Source organism: Symphalangus syndactylus, chromosome 1, assembly GCF_028878055.3.
Source record: "Symphalangus syndactylus isolate Jambi chromosome 1, NHGRI_mSymSyn1-v2.1_pri, whole genome shotgun sequence".
NCBI classification, from domain to species: domain Eukaryota; kingdom Metazoa; phylum Chordata; class Mammalia; order Primates; family Hylobatidae; genus Symphalangus; species Symphalangus syndactylus.
In genome coordinates, this window is record NC_072423.2 from 31,304,142 (window position 1) to 31,321,691 (window position 17,550).

Sequence of the window (17,550 nt, forward strand, 5' to 3'; positions counted from 1 at the left end):
AATAATGGGAATTATGTTTGTGGTTGGAGCGTCCCAGATGTTAGCTCTTTCTCCCACAACAGGTGGTTATTAGAGGTAGGTCTTGTTTTCTGCAGATCCTCTGTGCCTCTAGTGTTGTTCCTCACAGTATCTATCTACTGCTGCCATTCCATGAACTTCCGAGTTCCCATCTGTGAGCCATTAAAAAAGTTTGCATGACCGCTTCCCACCTCTTTAAAAGATGCACTTTTGTACTAAATGGTGTTTTGCACATTTGAGAAAATAAGTTTGCTTTCCTCTAATATGACAGAGGTCTGGCGAGATAATTGAAACTGAAATCTAGTACTCTACAACTGTCATGTATAATTGATATTTCATGGGGAGATTACAGTTCAGACACCAAAACTGTTTTCTGTATCAGTGGGTTTCTAATTACAATGAAAACCCATCAGCTTTTCTTTTGTGTTAATGGAAAAATGAGAGAGAAAAGTAACAGTAAGTCACAGTTACTAGGACTTCTGTCTTTGTCCCATTTTGTTGTTCTTCTTTCTAAAAACAAACAAAAAAATCCTATGTCCAAAATTGGAAACCAGATGCCATTAATAGCAAACTTTAATTTTGATGTACCAAAATGTTTATAATAGTATATCCAGTTTTGTGTCATTATCACTTGGTCTAGAAACTGATGACAAGTTTCCTAAAGTTCCCATTGTATACTCTTTTAGAAGGATTATGGTAGAATAGAAGTGACTGAGGTCTGAAAGCCTGTTTTGAAGCAGTTATCTCTGGAGATAACATTAACTAGGATTGAATAACTGCCAAATTAAATTTAATACATTTTCCCATCCATGAAATAGGCCTCTTAAATACAACAGAATAATTACTTTCACAATACTCCCTGGAAACAAAGAGAGCAAAAATATTGAATGTCTTTTCTGTTTGTGGTGTTTGTTGTTAGCTAGAGGATAAGGACAAGGATATTTACCACAATGCTGAATGCATCTCCATATAAAAACAGCCTTGCCAACAGCCATCTAATTTGAATCTGCATGTCTTTTAAATCTGTTTATGTTGGAGGGATCGTGGCAAATATTAAATTTTATAATTTAGTTAGACATCTTGGCCTTGGCCTGAGTTAATGAACTATGATTTTCCCCCTACAATAAAGAAAATGGAAATGATTTTCCTGTATCTATATATGTATGTATATATATGTATGTTATATGCTTGTACCTAGGTGTGTGTATACATGTATGGACACACACACACACACACACACACACACACACACACTGTTTTAAAACAAAAGCTCTGGGAAATAAACCACTCTTGCCCCCTAACTCTGCTCCCCTCTCCTATATAATTGTTCAGTGTTGTAAGTTTTCTGAGTTCAAAATCTGTTTTGGATCTCTAACTAAACATTGAAAGTTAGATCTTAAGTCACTTCACCATTCTTGGCCTTATCTTTCTTTGTAAAATGAAGAGTTTGACCTAACTGATATATAACCAAGGTCCTCTAAGCCCTTGACGTCTAAGTTCTGTGATTTAAAAGTGCTTCTATCAGTTTATCAAGCCCTTTCTTGGAAACTAAGATTATTTAAAATTATATGGTGCTTACGTGATTCAAAATAATTATTGCATATCTGATGACATTTAATTATTTCCAGTGACAAATTCACACGGGAGAATTTAAATAGCTGTGTTGGAATTTGAGTATAATTTGACCTAAGATACAATGTAACTCAGATATTTACACCTACATGTACCAGCCAATATGTGGACGGGACAGGCCAAGCTGGCTGTGTTTGGACTACATGATCTTATCTCCCCTTCCTCCTTTGTAGCTCTCTGGACCAGGAAAATTCCTGTCATTAAGGTGGCCCATTCATAGTATGACCTATGTCTGCTTCAAAATGAATTGGGCCATCCAGTGATCTTGGCATTCTGAGCTTAGAAATACAAAGAGGAAATTAGCAGGAGGTACAGAACCAGAAAGAATGCACCAAGAGGTATCATGAAGAAAGAGTCCAATCTGTCATCATGAGAGGGCAGAAGCTGGAGAGAAGCAGAGGTGCCCCCAGAGAGAGGAGAGAGGCTGAATAGCCCAGCAGAGGCGAGGAGTGGCATTCAGTTCCTAAGAGCTCTCTGAGTCCAAAACCTAAGCTACAGAAAACTATTTATGATAATCTTTTATTTGAACAAACTCAAATAGGTTTCTCTTCCTTGCTATTAAAACTACCCCACTAAATTGATCAATGTACAAAAATCCCCCCAAGAATCATTATGAGTTCCACAAAAACCGGGACCACATCTGAGTTATTTCTCATTCGATCCCCAGTATCTCCCAAAGTGACAGGCATGAGCTAGATTAGAAAATGTTTGTTAAATTAGTAAATGCATTCTCTGATCAATCAATGAATAATCATTGAATAATTTTTAAATTTCACTTCTATCTTTTACTTTTAGCATAGATATCACTAAAACTGCATTATACGTGACTATGGGGAGATTCACATTTACAATGAGTATCAATAAAATTAACTTTTCATAAGCTGGCTTTTAACTTTAGACTATTGTTATCTCTATGAAAAGGTTATCAAAATAGAACTTTAACAAGTATGGATTTTCTAAAAATAGGGACCAAATGTCGTGCTTAGAATTGACTTGTAGGAATCTCCTTTCTCCTAGTCACATTATGACGTATTTAAGTTCAGCATGCCAAGATCATTGGATGGCCCAGCTCATTTTGAAGCAGACATGGGTCATCCTATGAATGGGCTGCCTTAATGGTAGTGGGCAAATCCCTGACCCTTGTGTATACAGAGAACAGTGTGGGTTTCTCCATCTATTTCTGTGTTATTCTAGCGATGGATTTGTGCTGACAATCCACCATGTTTCTTCCCTTGTCTCTTATGTGACCAGAAATAATGTTTCTGAAAGAGAAGAAAACAGGGTTAGAATATGCCGTCTGTGGCCAAGGAAACAAGCAAAGCCAAGCCAATTATTCAAATTGGAATACTCTTCCACAGCCACAGGCAATGGAATTGATCCTATCCTGGAGAATCAAGCTCATTATTACATGGCTCTGGACCTATCAGAGGGCATTCATATGACCTGGAATAGACACAAGGGAAGTCTTAAAACATCACAACAAATTAGCCCGGCGTGGTGGTGGGTGCCTGTAATTCCAGTTACTTGGGAGGCTGAAGCAGGAGAATCACTTGAACCTGGGAGGCAGAGGTTGCAGTGAACGGAGATTGTGCCCCTGCACTCCAGCCTGGATGACAGAGCGAGACTCTGTCTCAAAAAAAAAAAAAAAAAAAAAACCCATCAGAACAACTTTGTCTCTAACATTCTTTATGGAAAATGATTTATATTATTTAAGGTGATCTATGGAAAATAGATGGGGTTACGTAACATATGGGCCTAAAATCCAAACAAAAATGTAGTTGGAACAACTATATCCTCAAATATATTTATAATATTTAAGAGTTTATAGTCATTGTATAGGGGAAACATTTAAAATTACATGGATTTTAACAAAACAGAGACAAAGATCACCGTAAGTGAAGATAGCTTGAGTTTTGAGGTTTCTTGAACTACACAGGCTATTATTTCTATATAACATGCAAGTATTTTCAGTCAAAACACACGATTCTGTCTGCAGTTATTATGTACCTATTATATACCAGTTGTCATGTACGATTGCATGGGTTCTCTTTTTCTCTTTTGAGAACTTACCTCAATGCAATCTAGAGGGAAAAAATTTCAAGAGCAGTAACTGAATATATTTTAAGTAAAAAGCAAAACATTACTCTTAAGTTATGTCACAGATGCTTGCAGAGAAATCTTGAGAGTGTTAATGATTCTGAAATAGGAGTACACTTCTCCTCTATGCTCAGATCTGTGGTTACCTTCAGTGATTTTGACTTAGAGTCATCCTTTGTAGAAATTCAAGAAATTACATCCATTGGGAATACAAATAAATATCAATCAGCACGAAGAATTATTTAGGTTTATATTGATTGACAGACATAAAGAGCCACCGTTTGATCAAGGCCTGTAAAAATTCATGCTTACAAGTTGACATCTTAGATTGAAAGGATAATCATTGATTGAATCCGTTTTCTAATGCATGAATATAAAAACAGCAAATCAAAACCTCAATGGAAAATAGCTGTCACGCTTCTGAATAAAAATTAAAATATATAGGAGAGTGAGTTACAAATGGTTGCTGGAGCATGTGGGCGTGGTCTGCCTATAAGAGAGCAGACTTCAGTCACAGAGGAAAGGAATGGTGTGGCAGGCAACAGGGTTGAATATGTTTAAAAAAAAAAAAAAAAGGTCTGTACTTAACGCTATAGAGCTCTGGAAGCTGAAACTAGAATCAGTGAGTGAAATCTACAAAGAGGCCAATTTGTGGTAAACATGGAATGGGCTTCTTTGGGAGATATCAGTCTCAGTACATTTGAAGCACCCCATAGAGGCCAAATAACCACCATTCAGAAAGTTTTGTGTTGCGACACAGGCACCGGGGAGCAGTGCTGGACTTCCTACATCTCTCTGCTGAAACATTCATTTGTACTTCCTGAGGCTCAAAAGCCTCAAGTATTGTCTTATTCTTGCTATATTTTGAATCCAAACAGTTATATGATTTATGTGATCATCTCCACCCAAAATTAAAAAAAAATTGGAGTGCATACACACACACACACACGCACACATGAATATAAAAATGGCATATTTCAGGATCAATTACTTAAATATATTTTCAGTAAAAAGCAAAATATTATAGGCGATACTTAATACATAGCTGCCTTTAAATAGCATGTGCTTATTAGGTCCTGTGAATTTGCCGTTGGTTCAGATTCTTATTGTTGATGCATTCTTTGGAAATACCCTTTTAAAATATGTTCGTAACCAAAGAGTGAAGATTCTCCTTTCTGGTTTCATATTTTTGACTGCAAAAAAAAAATAAACCTGATTCATAGCAGTATAAATGTACGGTTAATTTTTTGTGTTTTAGACCCACCGTCCTGTGTAAATGCTCACTTAACCATAGGCTAAGAAAATACTTGGAAATAGAAAAGAAAATGTGAACTACTGATTGTCCTCTTAGTTGACAAATGCTTAATGTTTTTGCTTGAAGGCATATGCTATAAAGTAGGCAGTTGCTGTCTCAGTGCCACAAGTTCAATTTCTCTGGACCCCAGAGTAGATAGTAGTAGTTAATAAAAAGCTCAGCAGTATTTTTTTAATCAAGTAATCATGCTGTGTACTCTGTAATTTTATTCTTGGAAGCATAAAGAGTATTTACAATATGGTGTCTTTCTAGGATCAGAATAGTGAGGAGAAAAATGGAAAAATGTCCAAACATCCTTGCATGGCAATGATGGCATTACTGGTGTGTTTAATAAAACCTTTATTGGTACATTTTCCGGTGTGGTGGCATTGGCAGAAACCATCCCCCTTTGGATTTGGAACTCAGCAGCTGATGAAATACAGTAAACATTAATTTGGAATGGGCTGCCAGTTTTGGAAAGCCAGGTGACATTTTATTATATTTGTACCAAGCAGAGGCTGTGTCCCATACTGCTGTAGCTTCCGCTGTCAGAGGCTTAGCTGGCATTATGGAAAAAAAAAATGGCAGGCCTGAGAATCTTATCCCCTGAAATGAAAGTCGAATGCCAAATTGAAATTCCTGTAGGATTTCCGATAGCAATGGGGGAATTGAGAAGCTCACAATTAAGCATATGGGCATTAAGATAATTGTCAGATCTGTTGGCGGACATGATAGAAGACAGATGGGTACGAATCAGTGCGCTCCACTGCAGCACCCTGGGAGACAATTTGACGTTTTACCTGCCTGAGCTACTCTGCCATATTTGTCACTGAATGTACAGCACGGCATCTTACTGAGTGTTAAGTGTTTTCGCCGGGAACTATAGGTGCATGTGCGGTCCTTCAGCGCCCTCTAGTGAAATGCGTTTGGGAGTATGGCTTTTGAAAAGCCAGCCTTCCTTCATCAGGTCCTCGTGGCCTCTGGAAATAGCTGTCGCACCTCCGGTTCCTGCTCACCTCTCTGGTTCCTCTCGCCCTTTCAGGTGGGGACCCATCGTGAAGATGGCGTGGCCCTGAGAGGCAGCCATTCTCTTCTGCCAAACCAGGTTCCGGTTCCACAGCTTCCTGTCCAGTCTGCGACTTCCCCTGACCTGAACCCACCCCAGGACCCTTACAGAGGTAGGTTGGCCTCACCAGGGCACTTCTGACCTCACTTTCACAATAGGCCCAGTGTAAATACCCAGCCTCTTGGTGTTCATCCCTCGAGAAGCACTGGCAGAAACCCAGGAATCAAATTGGGCACAAAAATGGTAAGGAAATGGGAAAGTATTTAGAACTTCGCCCACTAATCGTGTTTCTCCAGGGACTGTTTTCCTCAAACATCCTCTGAAATCCTGGTCCTATATCAGCAGGGAATGAGGCCACAGACTGATGAGAGGAAATTTTATTTTAGCTATTTCCACATTTTTCTCATTCAGGTCCTCTAATGTGGTTAGTTGTGGCCTGAAAATGATATTTCCAAATGAATAGGAAGGAAGGAAATTGTTTTTGTTGTTTAAGATGGAAGGAAATATAGGTGCATTTAAAAAATGAAGCTTGGTTGCATGATTTTCGCTCTTGAGTCATCTAGCCCTCTAATGATTGCCTCATACCAATGACTATGAACAGCTTTTCATGACCCCAGGAGGTTGGGCTATTGCTGGCCAGCTGACTAGGAGTCGCTTAGATAACATCTTCTCAGTCCCTTCACATTTAATATAAAAATGATAACATTGCCACAGGAATACATGTGGGCATTTTTTCAGCTGTTCAACATTATACAGATCTGAGTGTCAATTATATGTATAGGTATGTCTGCCCATTTTTATATGAATAATAATCATTTTATGGGCCTTTTTGTTGTTGTTGTTTTTGTTTTTGTTTCTGTTTTTGTTTTTGTTTGACAGAGCCTCACTCTGTTGCCCAGGCTGGAGTGCAGTGGTGTGATCTCAGCTCTCTGCAACCTTCACCTCCCAGGTTCAAGTGATTCTCCTGCCTCAGCCTCCCAGGGGGTAGCTAGGATTACAGACATGCATCACCATGCCTGGCTATTTTTCATATTTTTAGTAGAGACAGGGTTTCACCACATTAGCCAGGCTGGTCTTGAACTCCTGACCTCAAGTGATGCACCCGCCTCAGCCTTCCGAAAGTGCTGGGATTACAGGTGTGAGCCACCACACCTGGCCAGGACCTTTCTTATCAGGAGCCTTTGGATTTTGTCCTCTTTGTCCTAAACCTGTGCTTCTCAAACTGCACATAAGCACAACCTGAGCATCTTGTTAAAATGCAGATTCTGCTTCTGTAGGTCTGGGATTGTCCATTTCTAATGGGCTCACAGATGATGAGGCCGCATGGACCAAAGTTTGAGTGACAAGGTTCTAGAATACATAGATTACAAATAAAGGGGAATACTTGACAGATATGCTTCTACCTTTAAAAAAATTACTACATTAGGGTCGTGTTTTAAAATGCAGTGTGACTTGGAAAGTTGAGCAATGATAAAGCTAGAAATTTCTAAAATGAGTAGCAAACTGCCTTCCATATGTACCATTTTAAAATGCTGATTACTCCTTGAAAATAAGAGAAGCCTAATTTCAGAATATCATTAGGGTACCTATTGAAGTCTTGACTGCACATATTTAGCATACTCCCTGGGAATTATATTTTAAGGACATTTTTCTATTAAATCATTGCATATGGAAGAAACTCAATATAATAGCTGATATTTACTTGGGTTCTTAATCAGAACATTGGCTGTGTGATTTTCATGATTATGATTTTCATTGCAATTAAGTTGATGTTTTGTAGACAGTGAAATTACCATCTACTCCAAAAGATTGCAAAATAGAATTTAACCTTAGAGCCAATGCAGGGAAAACTTGTTTCTGCAGGTGCATTTCTTGAAACTTCAACAGATAGCAGGGGAAAAAAAAGTGACAGAAGGATCACAGTTCAGCAGTATGAATTGTCTGCTGGCAGCTTTGCAATCTGGTGTGCAGGCAGTGAGATTTTGGTGTACATGTCACCTGATTTCTCTTTTTCTGTAGGCATGCCACCGGGACTACAGGGGCAGAGTGTCTCCTCTGGCAGCTCTGAGATCAAATCCGACGACGAGGGTGATGAGAACCTGCAAGACACGAAATCTTCAGAGGACAAGAAATTAGATGACGACAAGAAGGATATCAAATCAATTACTAGGTCAAGATCTAGGTAACAGTATATAATACTGTCGCTTCATTTAATTCCTTTATTGGACTTTGATGAAGTGAACAGAACGGGAAGAAACTATTCAGTTTTTTCCTGGCAGGTAAATTTACAGCTGAAAAGAAAATTAAAGGCCTACTCTAGAAGTACTAAAAGTATCATTTAAGATACCTGTACTCTAGTGGAGCCTAAAATGTTTTGGCATTTATGAATCTGGACCCAATGCTAATGACACACAGTGAAAAAAATTTGTATCTGATTCAAGTACAGTTTATTTGTAAAACTATACTTTACTACAAATTTGGTTAGAAACGTTGTGTCTATAATATTTCTAAAAAGAGATTGTAGCCATGTTAAAAACTTGACTGATGTATGTGCCAACTATAACTCTTTTCTTACCTCTAAAGTGAGAAAATACCGATTTCCTAGATTTATCCTAAACATGCTGATGTATATAAGAGTAATACCTTGATTGCTAATGGTTTTTCCTCCTGGACACTCTCTTCTACAGAAAGCACAACTGCAGGAAAATAGCTTCTGTCTGGTTTTCTTAAATATCTGCTATCTTTAAATTCTAATCTGTATCTCCTTGAACTTTAATCTGGTAATCAGATGGTTTTTGAATACCACCACCCATGTACTTTGCCTCAATTCCCTGGGGTTGTTTTTATTCACAAATTCAACCAATTGTCTTAAGACTACAGCTTTCCTTCTAAAGGCTGTGGTTCTCAAGGTTCTATCTGGAATCTTTTGTGAATTAAGAACATGCTGCCTCTTTATGTTGCCATTGTAATTATTGAGATAAATTCCATGTCTTGCCACAAGTTTAAAAATGCCGAATGCTTCTAGATAACCCGTTTCCTTCCTCATTGTCATTTTCTGATTCTTGGCCACTTTTGCAAGAAATTCCAAGGAGGGGATTTCATACCTTTAACAGCTTCTGTGTTAGACCAGTCAGTTCTTGGTAATTTAACTTATTGTGGCCAAACTTATGCATGTTAATGGATTCTTTGAAGTTTTGGAACAACATTTTCATTTGCTGTTGAGAACCTTCCTATTTAAAAAGGTCATTCTTATGACATTTACTTATGTATGCCTCCAAAACTGTATTATAAGGCAGTGCTTTTTCAAATCTAGGCAGTTTTATTTGCATAACCAGTTTATTTATAAGTGAATAACCAATTCTAATTGGTTGTTAGCCTGAAAACCTTTGGAAGAAAAGTTCCCATTTTCCAGTCTCCTTTGTGTAAGGTGTGGCACTTGTTGGATGTATAAAAATATCACCCAAATGCTTAGCTTCCGGACAGGCCTGGCAGAGACTGTTTTCTTTTGCTTTTTACAGCCTATTTGCGTAGTAGAATATAGGAGTGAATTAATCGTTACCGATTTCCTTGGCACTGGCAGCAGTCGGGGGTGAGGGCAGAGGAGGGATCCGCAGAAGGCAGAGAAAGAGGGCCTTTTCCATTGGACTTAGTTGACTTCCATGTTTACCATACACACCTGTGGCAGACAGTGCCATCTGGAAAGGCGCTTACACTATGGAGAAAGAGGAGCCTGGTCTTACAGCATCCTTCTGTGGTGTCATCCTCCTTGCCCCTAACTTTTCTCCTTCACCCAAGTGTTCTTGACTTATGTGCATTATCTTTATGTGTAACGTATACTTGCAACCCAAGAATACCACTCCCACTTTTGATTGGTTGGAGCTTCTCAAGTGTAATTGGTCCTTATTGCCACTTGGAAGTTACCCAGAGATTCTCCAAAATGGAACACCAGAGTCATACATTTTAAACCAGCATTCATTAAATATACATTTAATTGACTAGATAATTTCTCACATCTTCCAACTCCGAAATGTTGTGATTAATCATTTTTATTCTGTGAACATTTCCAATGTGTGAAATTATCATCTAGGTTAATTGTTAGTCACTTCCATGGAGTTTCTTGTGATGGGGAGTCTACTGATGTTCAGTGAAGTTTGTTTCATTTTTTATGTCTCTCAAAGCCCCCCGAAAATCCTCACTCATGTTTATTCACAATAGTCATTCAGAGCTTTATAGCACGTGCTGCTCTGCCTTCTTGAGACAAGACATCGTGCACACCTCTCTTTTTTACATGACAGCCCTTGAAATATTTGCACCCTGCTGCTGTGAAGACTTCCTCATATGATATGCTTTCCAGGTGGCTCATCATCCTCTTTGCCTTCCATTCAAAAGTTTCTAATTTGTCACTGTGACACCCAGAAATGAACAGAACCAATCTTATCTTTTCCGACTGTTCTGGGCCCAGCCATGCATTTGTTATGAATTATGGAATATTTTGATTTTCACAATTAGAAGTTACCTTTTGGCTTTTTTTTTTTTTTTTTTTTTTTTTTTGGTAGTCTGGCTTTGTTGCCCAGGCTGGTGTGCAGTGGCCTGATCACATCTCACTGTAGCCTCCACCTCCTAGATTCAAGTGAGCCTCCCACCTCAGCCTCCTGAGTAGCTGAGACCACAGTTGTGCTTTGCTGTGCCAAGCTAATTTTTTTTATTTTTTTTGTAGAGGTCTCACTATATTGTCCAGGCTGGGGTTATAGGCATGAGCCACTGCACCCAGCTTTCTGGCTTCATTTTTGACTCACAGTGAGGTCATGGTCATTCATAAGCTGTAGGTGTTTGGTTTGCTGAATCGTTTTGCATAGCTGATACCAATTCAGGTTTCCCAAACTTGTTCTGTGGATCATAAACATCTATAAGATTAAAGACCACGGAAGTCATGTTTTTGTAACCTTTTATTTAATACATAGAGAAAATGAGACTCACATGGTGAGTTGACCAGGCCTTCAAAGCAAGGTAATGGGGACACCTGGATAAAACCCTCACTGTCTTCACTCCTATTGCTCTGGTGTCTTACATATAGGCCTTTCTTCTTACTCCTGTTAAGCTGCCTTGTATTTTTTTGACCTATCAAAATCATTTTTCAATTACTTGTTTCCCCTAGATTTCAGATGTCACGGTATGAAGGTTTTATATATATTAAAAAAAGAAGCATAAACATAAAGTCTTTTTGAAGCATAGTTATGCAACATATGCTAGGCGTAAGTTGGTGAATGCCTGCTTTGCAGAGTGTAACCCCATTGAATAAAAAAAGCTTTGTTTTCCCTTTCTGCCCCCCTGTATCAGTATGGGCACACCCTGCACTCTAACTTTAATCTATGTCACCCTCACCTGTTTGGTTTGGGTTTAATGTCTGCGAGAAAACTAAATATCTTGTGTATTGTGAACTGTCACAGCCATCTAAACCAATCCCAAGGTCAAGTGGATATAAAAAATCTGCCAAAGATGTGGCATAAGGTGGAAAAGTTCCCTGATAACTCTGGAAGAAAACAAAGTAATGTAGACACCTCCTTTTTCCCCACACCATTAGAAAATGTCGCATCCCTTTTGTCCCACAGCAATAATGACGATGAGGACCTGACACCAGAGCAGAAGGCAGAGCGTGAGAAGGAGCGGAGGATGGCCAACAATGCCCGAGAGCGTCTGCGGGTCCGTGACATCAACGAGGCTTTCAAAGAGCTCGGCCGCATGGTGCAGCTCCACCTCAAGAGTGACAAGCCCCAGACCAAGCTCCTGATCCTTCACCAGGCGGTGGCCGTCATCCTCAGTCTGGAGCAGCAAGTCCGAGGTCAGTGCAGGCCAGCGTCCTTGCAGAGCTCGTGAGGAGCTTGTGGCAGGCACAAGCTGAGATGGGCACGCCAGCCTTGAACAGTGGCAGACAGTAGACTTTCAAGCATCATTCCAAAGAATTGTTTCCATTGCAGACTGTGTCTAAATCCATAAGGCAGCATCCCTTTCTCCTGTAATTAAGTTGTAGGATTCTCTTATAACTAAGATTATATTGCAACTTTCCCTATATCCTTTCAGTAATTTGAGCTTAGTTTATTTGCTTTACCAACCTTTGCTTACTGTAAAGTGGCTGTACACACTCACAGGCAATTCAGCTTTTACTAGTGACTGACCAAATGGATTGCCACAGTACTTGGTAACTGTTCCTTCTGTTCTGCAATATAAACACTGAGAAAAAGGTCAGACACGCAAGAAGAGTGCATTGCTGCCCTCTGCCAGAAGCCTCGGCATTAAACAAAGGTCCTGTGCTTTAATCCTCCACAGAAAGGAATCTGAATCCGAAAGCCGCGTGTCTGAAAAGAAGGGAGGAAGAGAAGGTGTCCTCGGAGCCTCCCCCACTCTCCTTGGCCGGCCCACACCCTGGAATGGGAGACGCATCGAATCACATGGGACAGATGTAAAAGGGCAAGTTTGTTTTCAACCGTATCTGAAATCGATCATTCGTAACTCTCATCAGTGTATCAGCCATAAAAGTGAATTTCACCCAAATTGACAGATATTTTCTTTCATGGGAAAATAATTTTTAAGAAAAGCGTACTTCCTCTGTTACAAATATATTAATGAATTTTTTCTCTCTTTTTTCCTTTCTCAGGTCCAAGTTGCCACATTGCTTCATTAAAACAAGAGACCACTTCCTTAACAGCTGTATTATCTTAAACCCACATAAACACTTCTCCTTAACCCCCTTTTTTGTAATATAAGACAAGTCTGAGTAGTTATGAATCGCAGACGCAAGAGGTTTCAGCATTCCCAATTATCAAAAAACAGAAAAACAAAAAAAAGAAAGAAAAAAGTGCAACTTGAGGGACGACTTTCTTTAACATATCATTCAGAATGTGCAAAGCAGTATGTACAGGCTGAGACACAGCCCAGAGACTGAACGGCAATCTTTCCACACTGTGGAACAATGCATTTGTGCCTAAACTTCTTTTGGAAAAAAAAAAATATAATTAATTTGTAAGTCTGAAAAAAAATATTTAATTTAAAAAAAATTGTAAACTTGCAATAATGAAAAAGTGTACTTCTGAAGAAAACTACATGAACGTTTTTGTTGGTATTCAAGTCAGCTAGTGTTTATAATTACTGGATATTGAATTAGGGGAAGCTCAGCTGCCCTAGTAACAAAACCAGCAAACGTCCTGATGACAACGAAGTGATGACATTAGCCATTCCTTAGGGTAGGAGGAACAGATGGATCTTATAGACCTATGACAAATATATATATAAATATATATATAAATATATATTAAAAATTTAGTGACTATGGTAAGCTTTTGTTCATTTGTTTCAGACTTTTTTCTCCTGTAAAAAAATAGTACTGATTAACTTTTTTAAAGAAAGATTTTACTGTAAATATGGATTTTTTTTTTTTTTGGTCTTATTTCTGTCCCTTTCCCTGGTTTGTTATCGTAACCTGTAGTGCCAACTCTGCTTCCAGAGGGGTAGTGCAGGATGAAATGCTGACCCTGATGTTGCTTCTCATTCATAAATAAGTAGAAAGTTGTTTCTCCAGTCTTTTGGGAACACAGGACTTAAAAGTCACATCATGTGTAGATATTACAAGCAGCATTACCAAGACATGGCAAAAAGAGTTTGTCTGAATTGTAATGTTGCGTTTGTGACCCTATTCTGGGATTTTCAGAGGTACAAGGTTAGAATGCTACAATGTTACCACTGTGCCTTCCAATGTTTATATCATCGGAAACATAACATAATCAAAGTGGCTGTGATTTAACAAAATGATTAAAGTGTTACCTACCTGTGTAGCCGAAGTAGTGTGCAGTGAGGCGTTTCTGAATACATGGTCAGATTTTTGGAAAAAAACAAAAACAAAAAAAACAAGTAAAGTTCAAAAACCGTCAAATGAGAAAATTGCAAGTAGTGTGACAGAGCTGATTGATTTTTTTGCTTTCTTGATTTTTTTTTTCGAAATGGGTTTACTAAAATGTAGATGACTTAACTGCCTCCTCCTTCGTCTGAAAAATGCCAATATTCAATCATCATGCAGCATTATAACAAGCCTTATAAGTCCTAAAGCATTAAGTTGCACTTTTTTGAGGAGGGGTAGTGCAGTATTTCTCTGGCCAGTATGAATGAAGTTTATACTTACCATATTTGATAGAAACATAGATCAAGCTATGGCACAGCGACTCATCAGATAGCTAGCTTTGACGTCTGGGCACAATTGAACCAACTTCCATCGTGAATCTTTATAATGATTGACTTTGGTGTATAGTGCAGTAAACAAATAGTGCTCCTAGTTAAGTATTTGTCAGCATCCTTTTGTCTCTAACTCGTTTCTATTTTTACAGCCACACAATTCTTGGCATGTATTAAGAAAAAAAAAATCCCTGTTCAAGTAGTTTTTCCACCTATCAGCACTGAGTAAATGCCATAAATCCATTGAAATGGTCTAAATGTTCCATCTGTTCTCCTGTTTTGCCAGTTATATAGTAATGAAATACATTTGTAAATTTTATGCAACAAATGGCAAACGTATCATTATTTTGAAATTGTGTATGTAAAAGTTATATTTTTACATGTAGACTCTTGTTATTATGTGTTTTAATACATTGTATCAGTTTTTGTTTTTTTTTAAAAAACTGTGTGGTTTAAAAAGAAGTCTCATTTAAATGAAATAGCTACAAGAATCAGAATTTTATGTTCATTTCTGAAAATGTAAGAACAAATAAGATAGTTACCACGTGGTCATCTTACAAACCCATAAACATTTTGATTAGCTGTGTGTGTGTTGAAAAACTGTAAATATGTTCAGTAGCGATAAAACTAAAATAACTTTGATTTGTTGATAAGTTCCTAAAATGTGGAGGTGGATTAAAACCTTAGGAGAATAGCAGAAATCAGACTTCATGAAAAGTTATTTTGAGGCTTTCCTGTGAAATGTATGAACAAAGAGGCTCAGAGAAGGGCATGGAAGACAATAATGTATACTCTCTCCTCCTCCCTGAATAATGAAAACCATGTGTACTTGTTCCCTCCGTATGTTAAAGATTTCCTTTTAGTGGTACATTCTGCACTCATTTTGTATAGTCTACCAAGGCGGGTATCCCTAGGAACAATATTATATAGGAAGCAGGTATACTCTGATCACATTCAGGATAAGTGTACAGAAGAAAATACGGTGTTTACTCTTTAGGGAACTGGAAACACTCCCTGCATTGATGTACATTTTAAGAATGGCACTTTTGATACATGTTATCATAAAGGTGCTTAATAGAGCTGAATTAAAGTTTTTCAAATCTGTAAACAAAAGCAAAAAAGTAAATTGTAGTCATTTGATTATTTTTTAAATTGGTGCTTTATATTTTGTTCTCAGAGTAAAAGCTGCAATTTATTGTTCACCAGCTTTGATGTATTCATTACTCAGTAATGCAATACCTCTATTGTTGAATTCCCTTTGGAAATAAGTGAAAATTCTAACGGCCACTGAAAGCTGCTCGCTAGGTTTTGCTTGGTGGAGAAACATAATCTGCAACTATCCATATTAATTGGGTTGTATCCCCATTAAAAAAGAAAAAAGGGAATGTGGCCTTTTTAGTGTGTTTTTTATTGTTGTTGTTTTGTAACTATCAAACCCAGGTAAGATATTGGTATCCTGCACTGGATTTTCAAATGAAATTCAGCGGAAGACAGTTAAGATTAAAGTACTATACAAAAATTTCAAAAGGGTCCATACTACACTATCTATATGACGACACTTGGGCTGGGGATCTCTCTCAGAAACTTGGACTTTAAAAGCAACTTGGAACAGTTGATCCACCTCCACATTCAAGTAATTTATGAATATGCAGAATAGGGATCTGTTCATCTAGAATTTTTACCGTTTGTCTTCTGTGTAGCTGCAAGGAACACTAATGTTTATACAACTGTCAGTCCACCCAGTGGTGCAACTGGTTCTGATTCAGTCTTCCGATTCCTTTTTATTTTTCACTTTTTCCTATTTCTGAATTTTTTTTTTTATTTGTGATCTTGATTTTGATGAGGGGTTGGGGAGTGGGGAGGGAGTCGAACCAAGACTTGGAGTTAAGAGGATTTTCATCTTTTGCATCCAACAGGCAGAATATGATCTGTGTCCAAAAGTGAACTTGAGTCAGGAATGAATCAATTTCAGCATAAACAAGCACAAAAATTTAGTCTGCTGGCTGACTGGAAGCAAAAAAGTCAAGATGGAATATGATGAATTCCAACACAATGGGGCACCAAGGCCTTTAGGCCTCTCTTTTTATTTTGCTTTGGTTTTGTTTGTTTTTCTTTAGAGACATGCTCTTTCTCATGGGACTTGAAGTGGACTCATCTTTGTGCAGTGCTGGTTTTGCCATACTCATTTCAAGTATTATAGACATATGTAATGGTGAAAATATATGAACTGTGGCCTTTTTCATTCTTGTTACTTGTGATGCAATTAAGTGAAGATAAGAAAAAAAAAAAAGCAGAGATTTACCATGTATCAGTGCCTGGCTTTTTGTTATAAAGCTTTGTTTGTCTAGTGCTCTTTTGCTATAAAATAGACTGTAGTACACCCTAGTAGGAAAAAAAAAACTAAATTTAAAAATAAAAAATATATTTGGCTTATTTTTCGCAGGAGCAATCCTTTTATACCATGAATATTACAAAAAAAAAATTGTCAGATTCTGAATATTTCTTCTTTGTAGATTTTTGGAATCATTATGAGTAAAAGTTTGTTACTTTATTTTACTATTTAAAAGATGTTATTTTACCATGTGTTACCAAGATGAAACTGTATGGGTAGCTTTTTTGTTTGTTTTTTGTTTTGTTTTTGTTTTTGTTTTCGTTTTAGTTGTAGGTCGCAGCGGGGAAATTTTTTGCGACTGTACACATAGCTGCAGCATTAAAAACTTAAAAAAATTGTTAAAAAAAGAAAAAAAGGGAAAACATTTCAAAAAAAGATAAACAGTTACACCTTGTTTTCAATGTGTGGCTGAGTGCCTCGATTTTTTCATGTTTTTGGTGTATTTCTGATTTGTAGAAGTGTCCAAACAGGTTGTGTGCTGGAGTTCCTTCAAGACAAAAACAAACCCAGCTTGGTCAAGGCCATTACCTGTTTCCCATCTGTAGTTATTCGATGAAGTCATGTACATGACCGTTCTGTAGCAATAAATGTGCCATTTTTATAAACTGTTTCTGACACTTGTTTCATTTCATTTTGCATTGTCCATATAGCTATGATTCTCTTCTGTAAGTAAAACGCATCTATATTTCATTTTCCACGTGTTGGAGGTATTGACAGCTTAACAAACAAAACATACAAAAAAATCACAAAAACAAATTGAAAAGCAAAGCACATGATTGATCAAGGAAGAGATGCCCTTAATGAAAATGGAACGGGATGCATGCAAAACAA

At 37.8% G+C, this 17,550-nt stretch overlaps 1 protein-coding gene across 32 annotated transcripts in view; it reads left to right on the forward strand.

Moving 5' to 3' along the window:
- TCF4 (transcription factor 4) overlaps positions 1–17,324 on the forward strand; it is a 412,360-nt gene extending 395,036 nt beyond the window's left edge. For 18 of the 32 annotated variants that reach the window (XM_055298211.2, XM_055298289.2, XM_055298308.2 and 15 more), the window contains 5 exons: positions 6,084–6,219; positions 8,127–8,289; positions 11,717–11,946; positions 12,432–12,572; positions 12,760–17,324. In XM_055298211.2, the coding sequence (XP_055154186.2) occupies positions 6,084–6,219; positions 8,127–8,289; positions 11,717–11,946; positions 12,432–12,568 (666 nt within the window). In that variant the 3' untranslated portion in view covers positions 12,569–12,572; positions 12,760–17,324. The remainder of the gene's footprint in view (positions 1–6,083; positions 6,220–8,126; positions 8,290–11,716; positions 11,947–12,431; positions 12,573–12,759) is intronic. The other 14 variants (XM_055298369.2, XM_055298394.2, XM_055298279.2 and 11 more) reach the window with 1 other exon arrangement.
- The last annotated feature ends 226 nt before the right edge of the window (positions 17,325–17,550 follow it).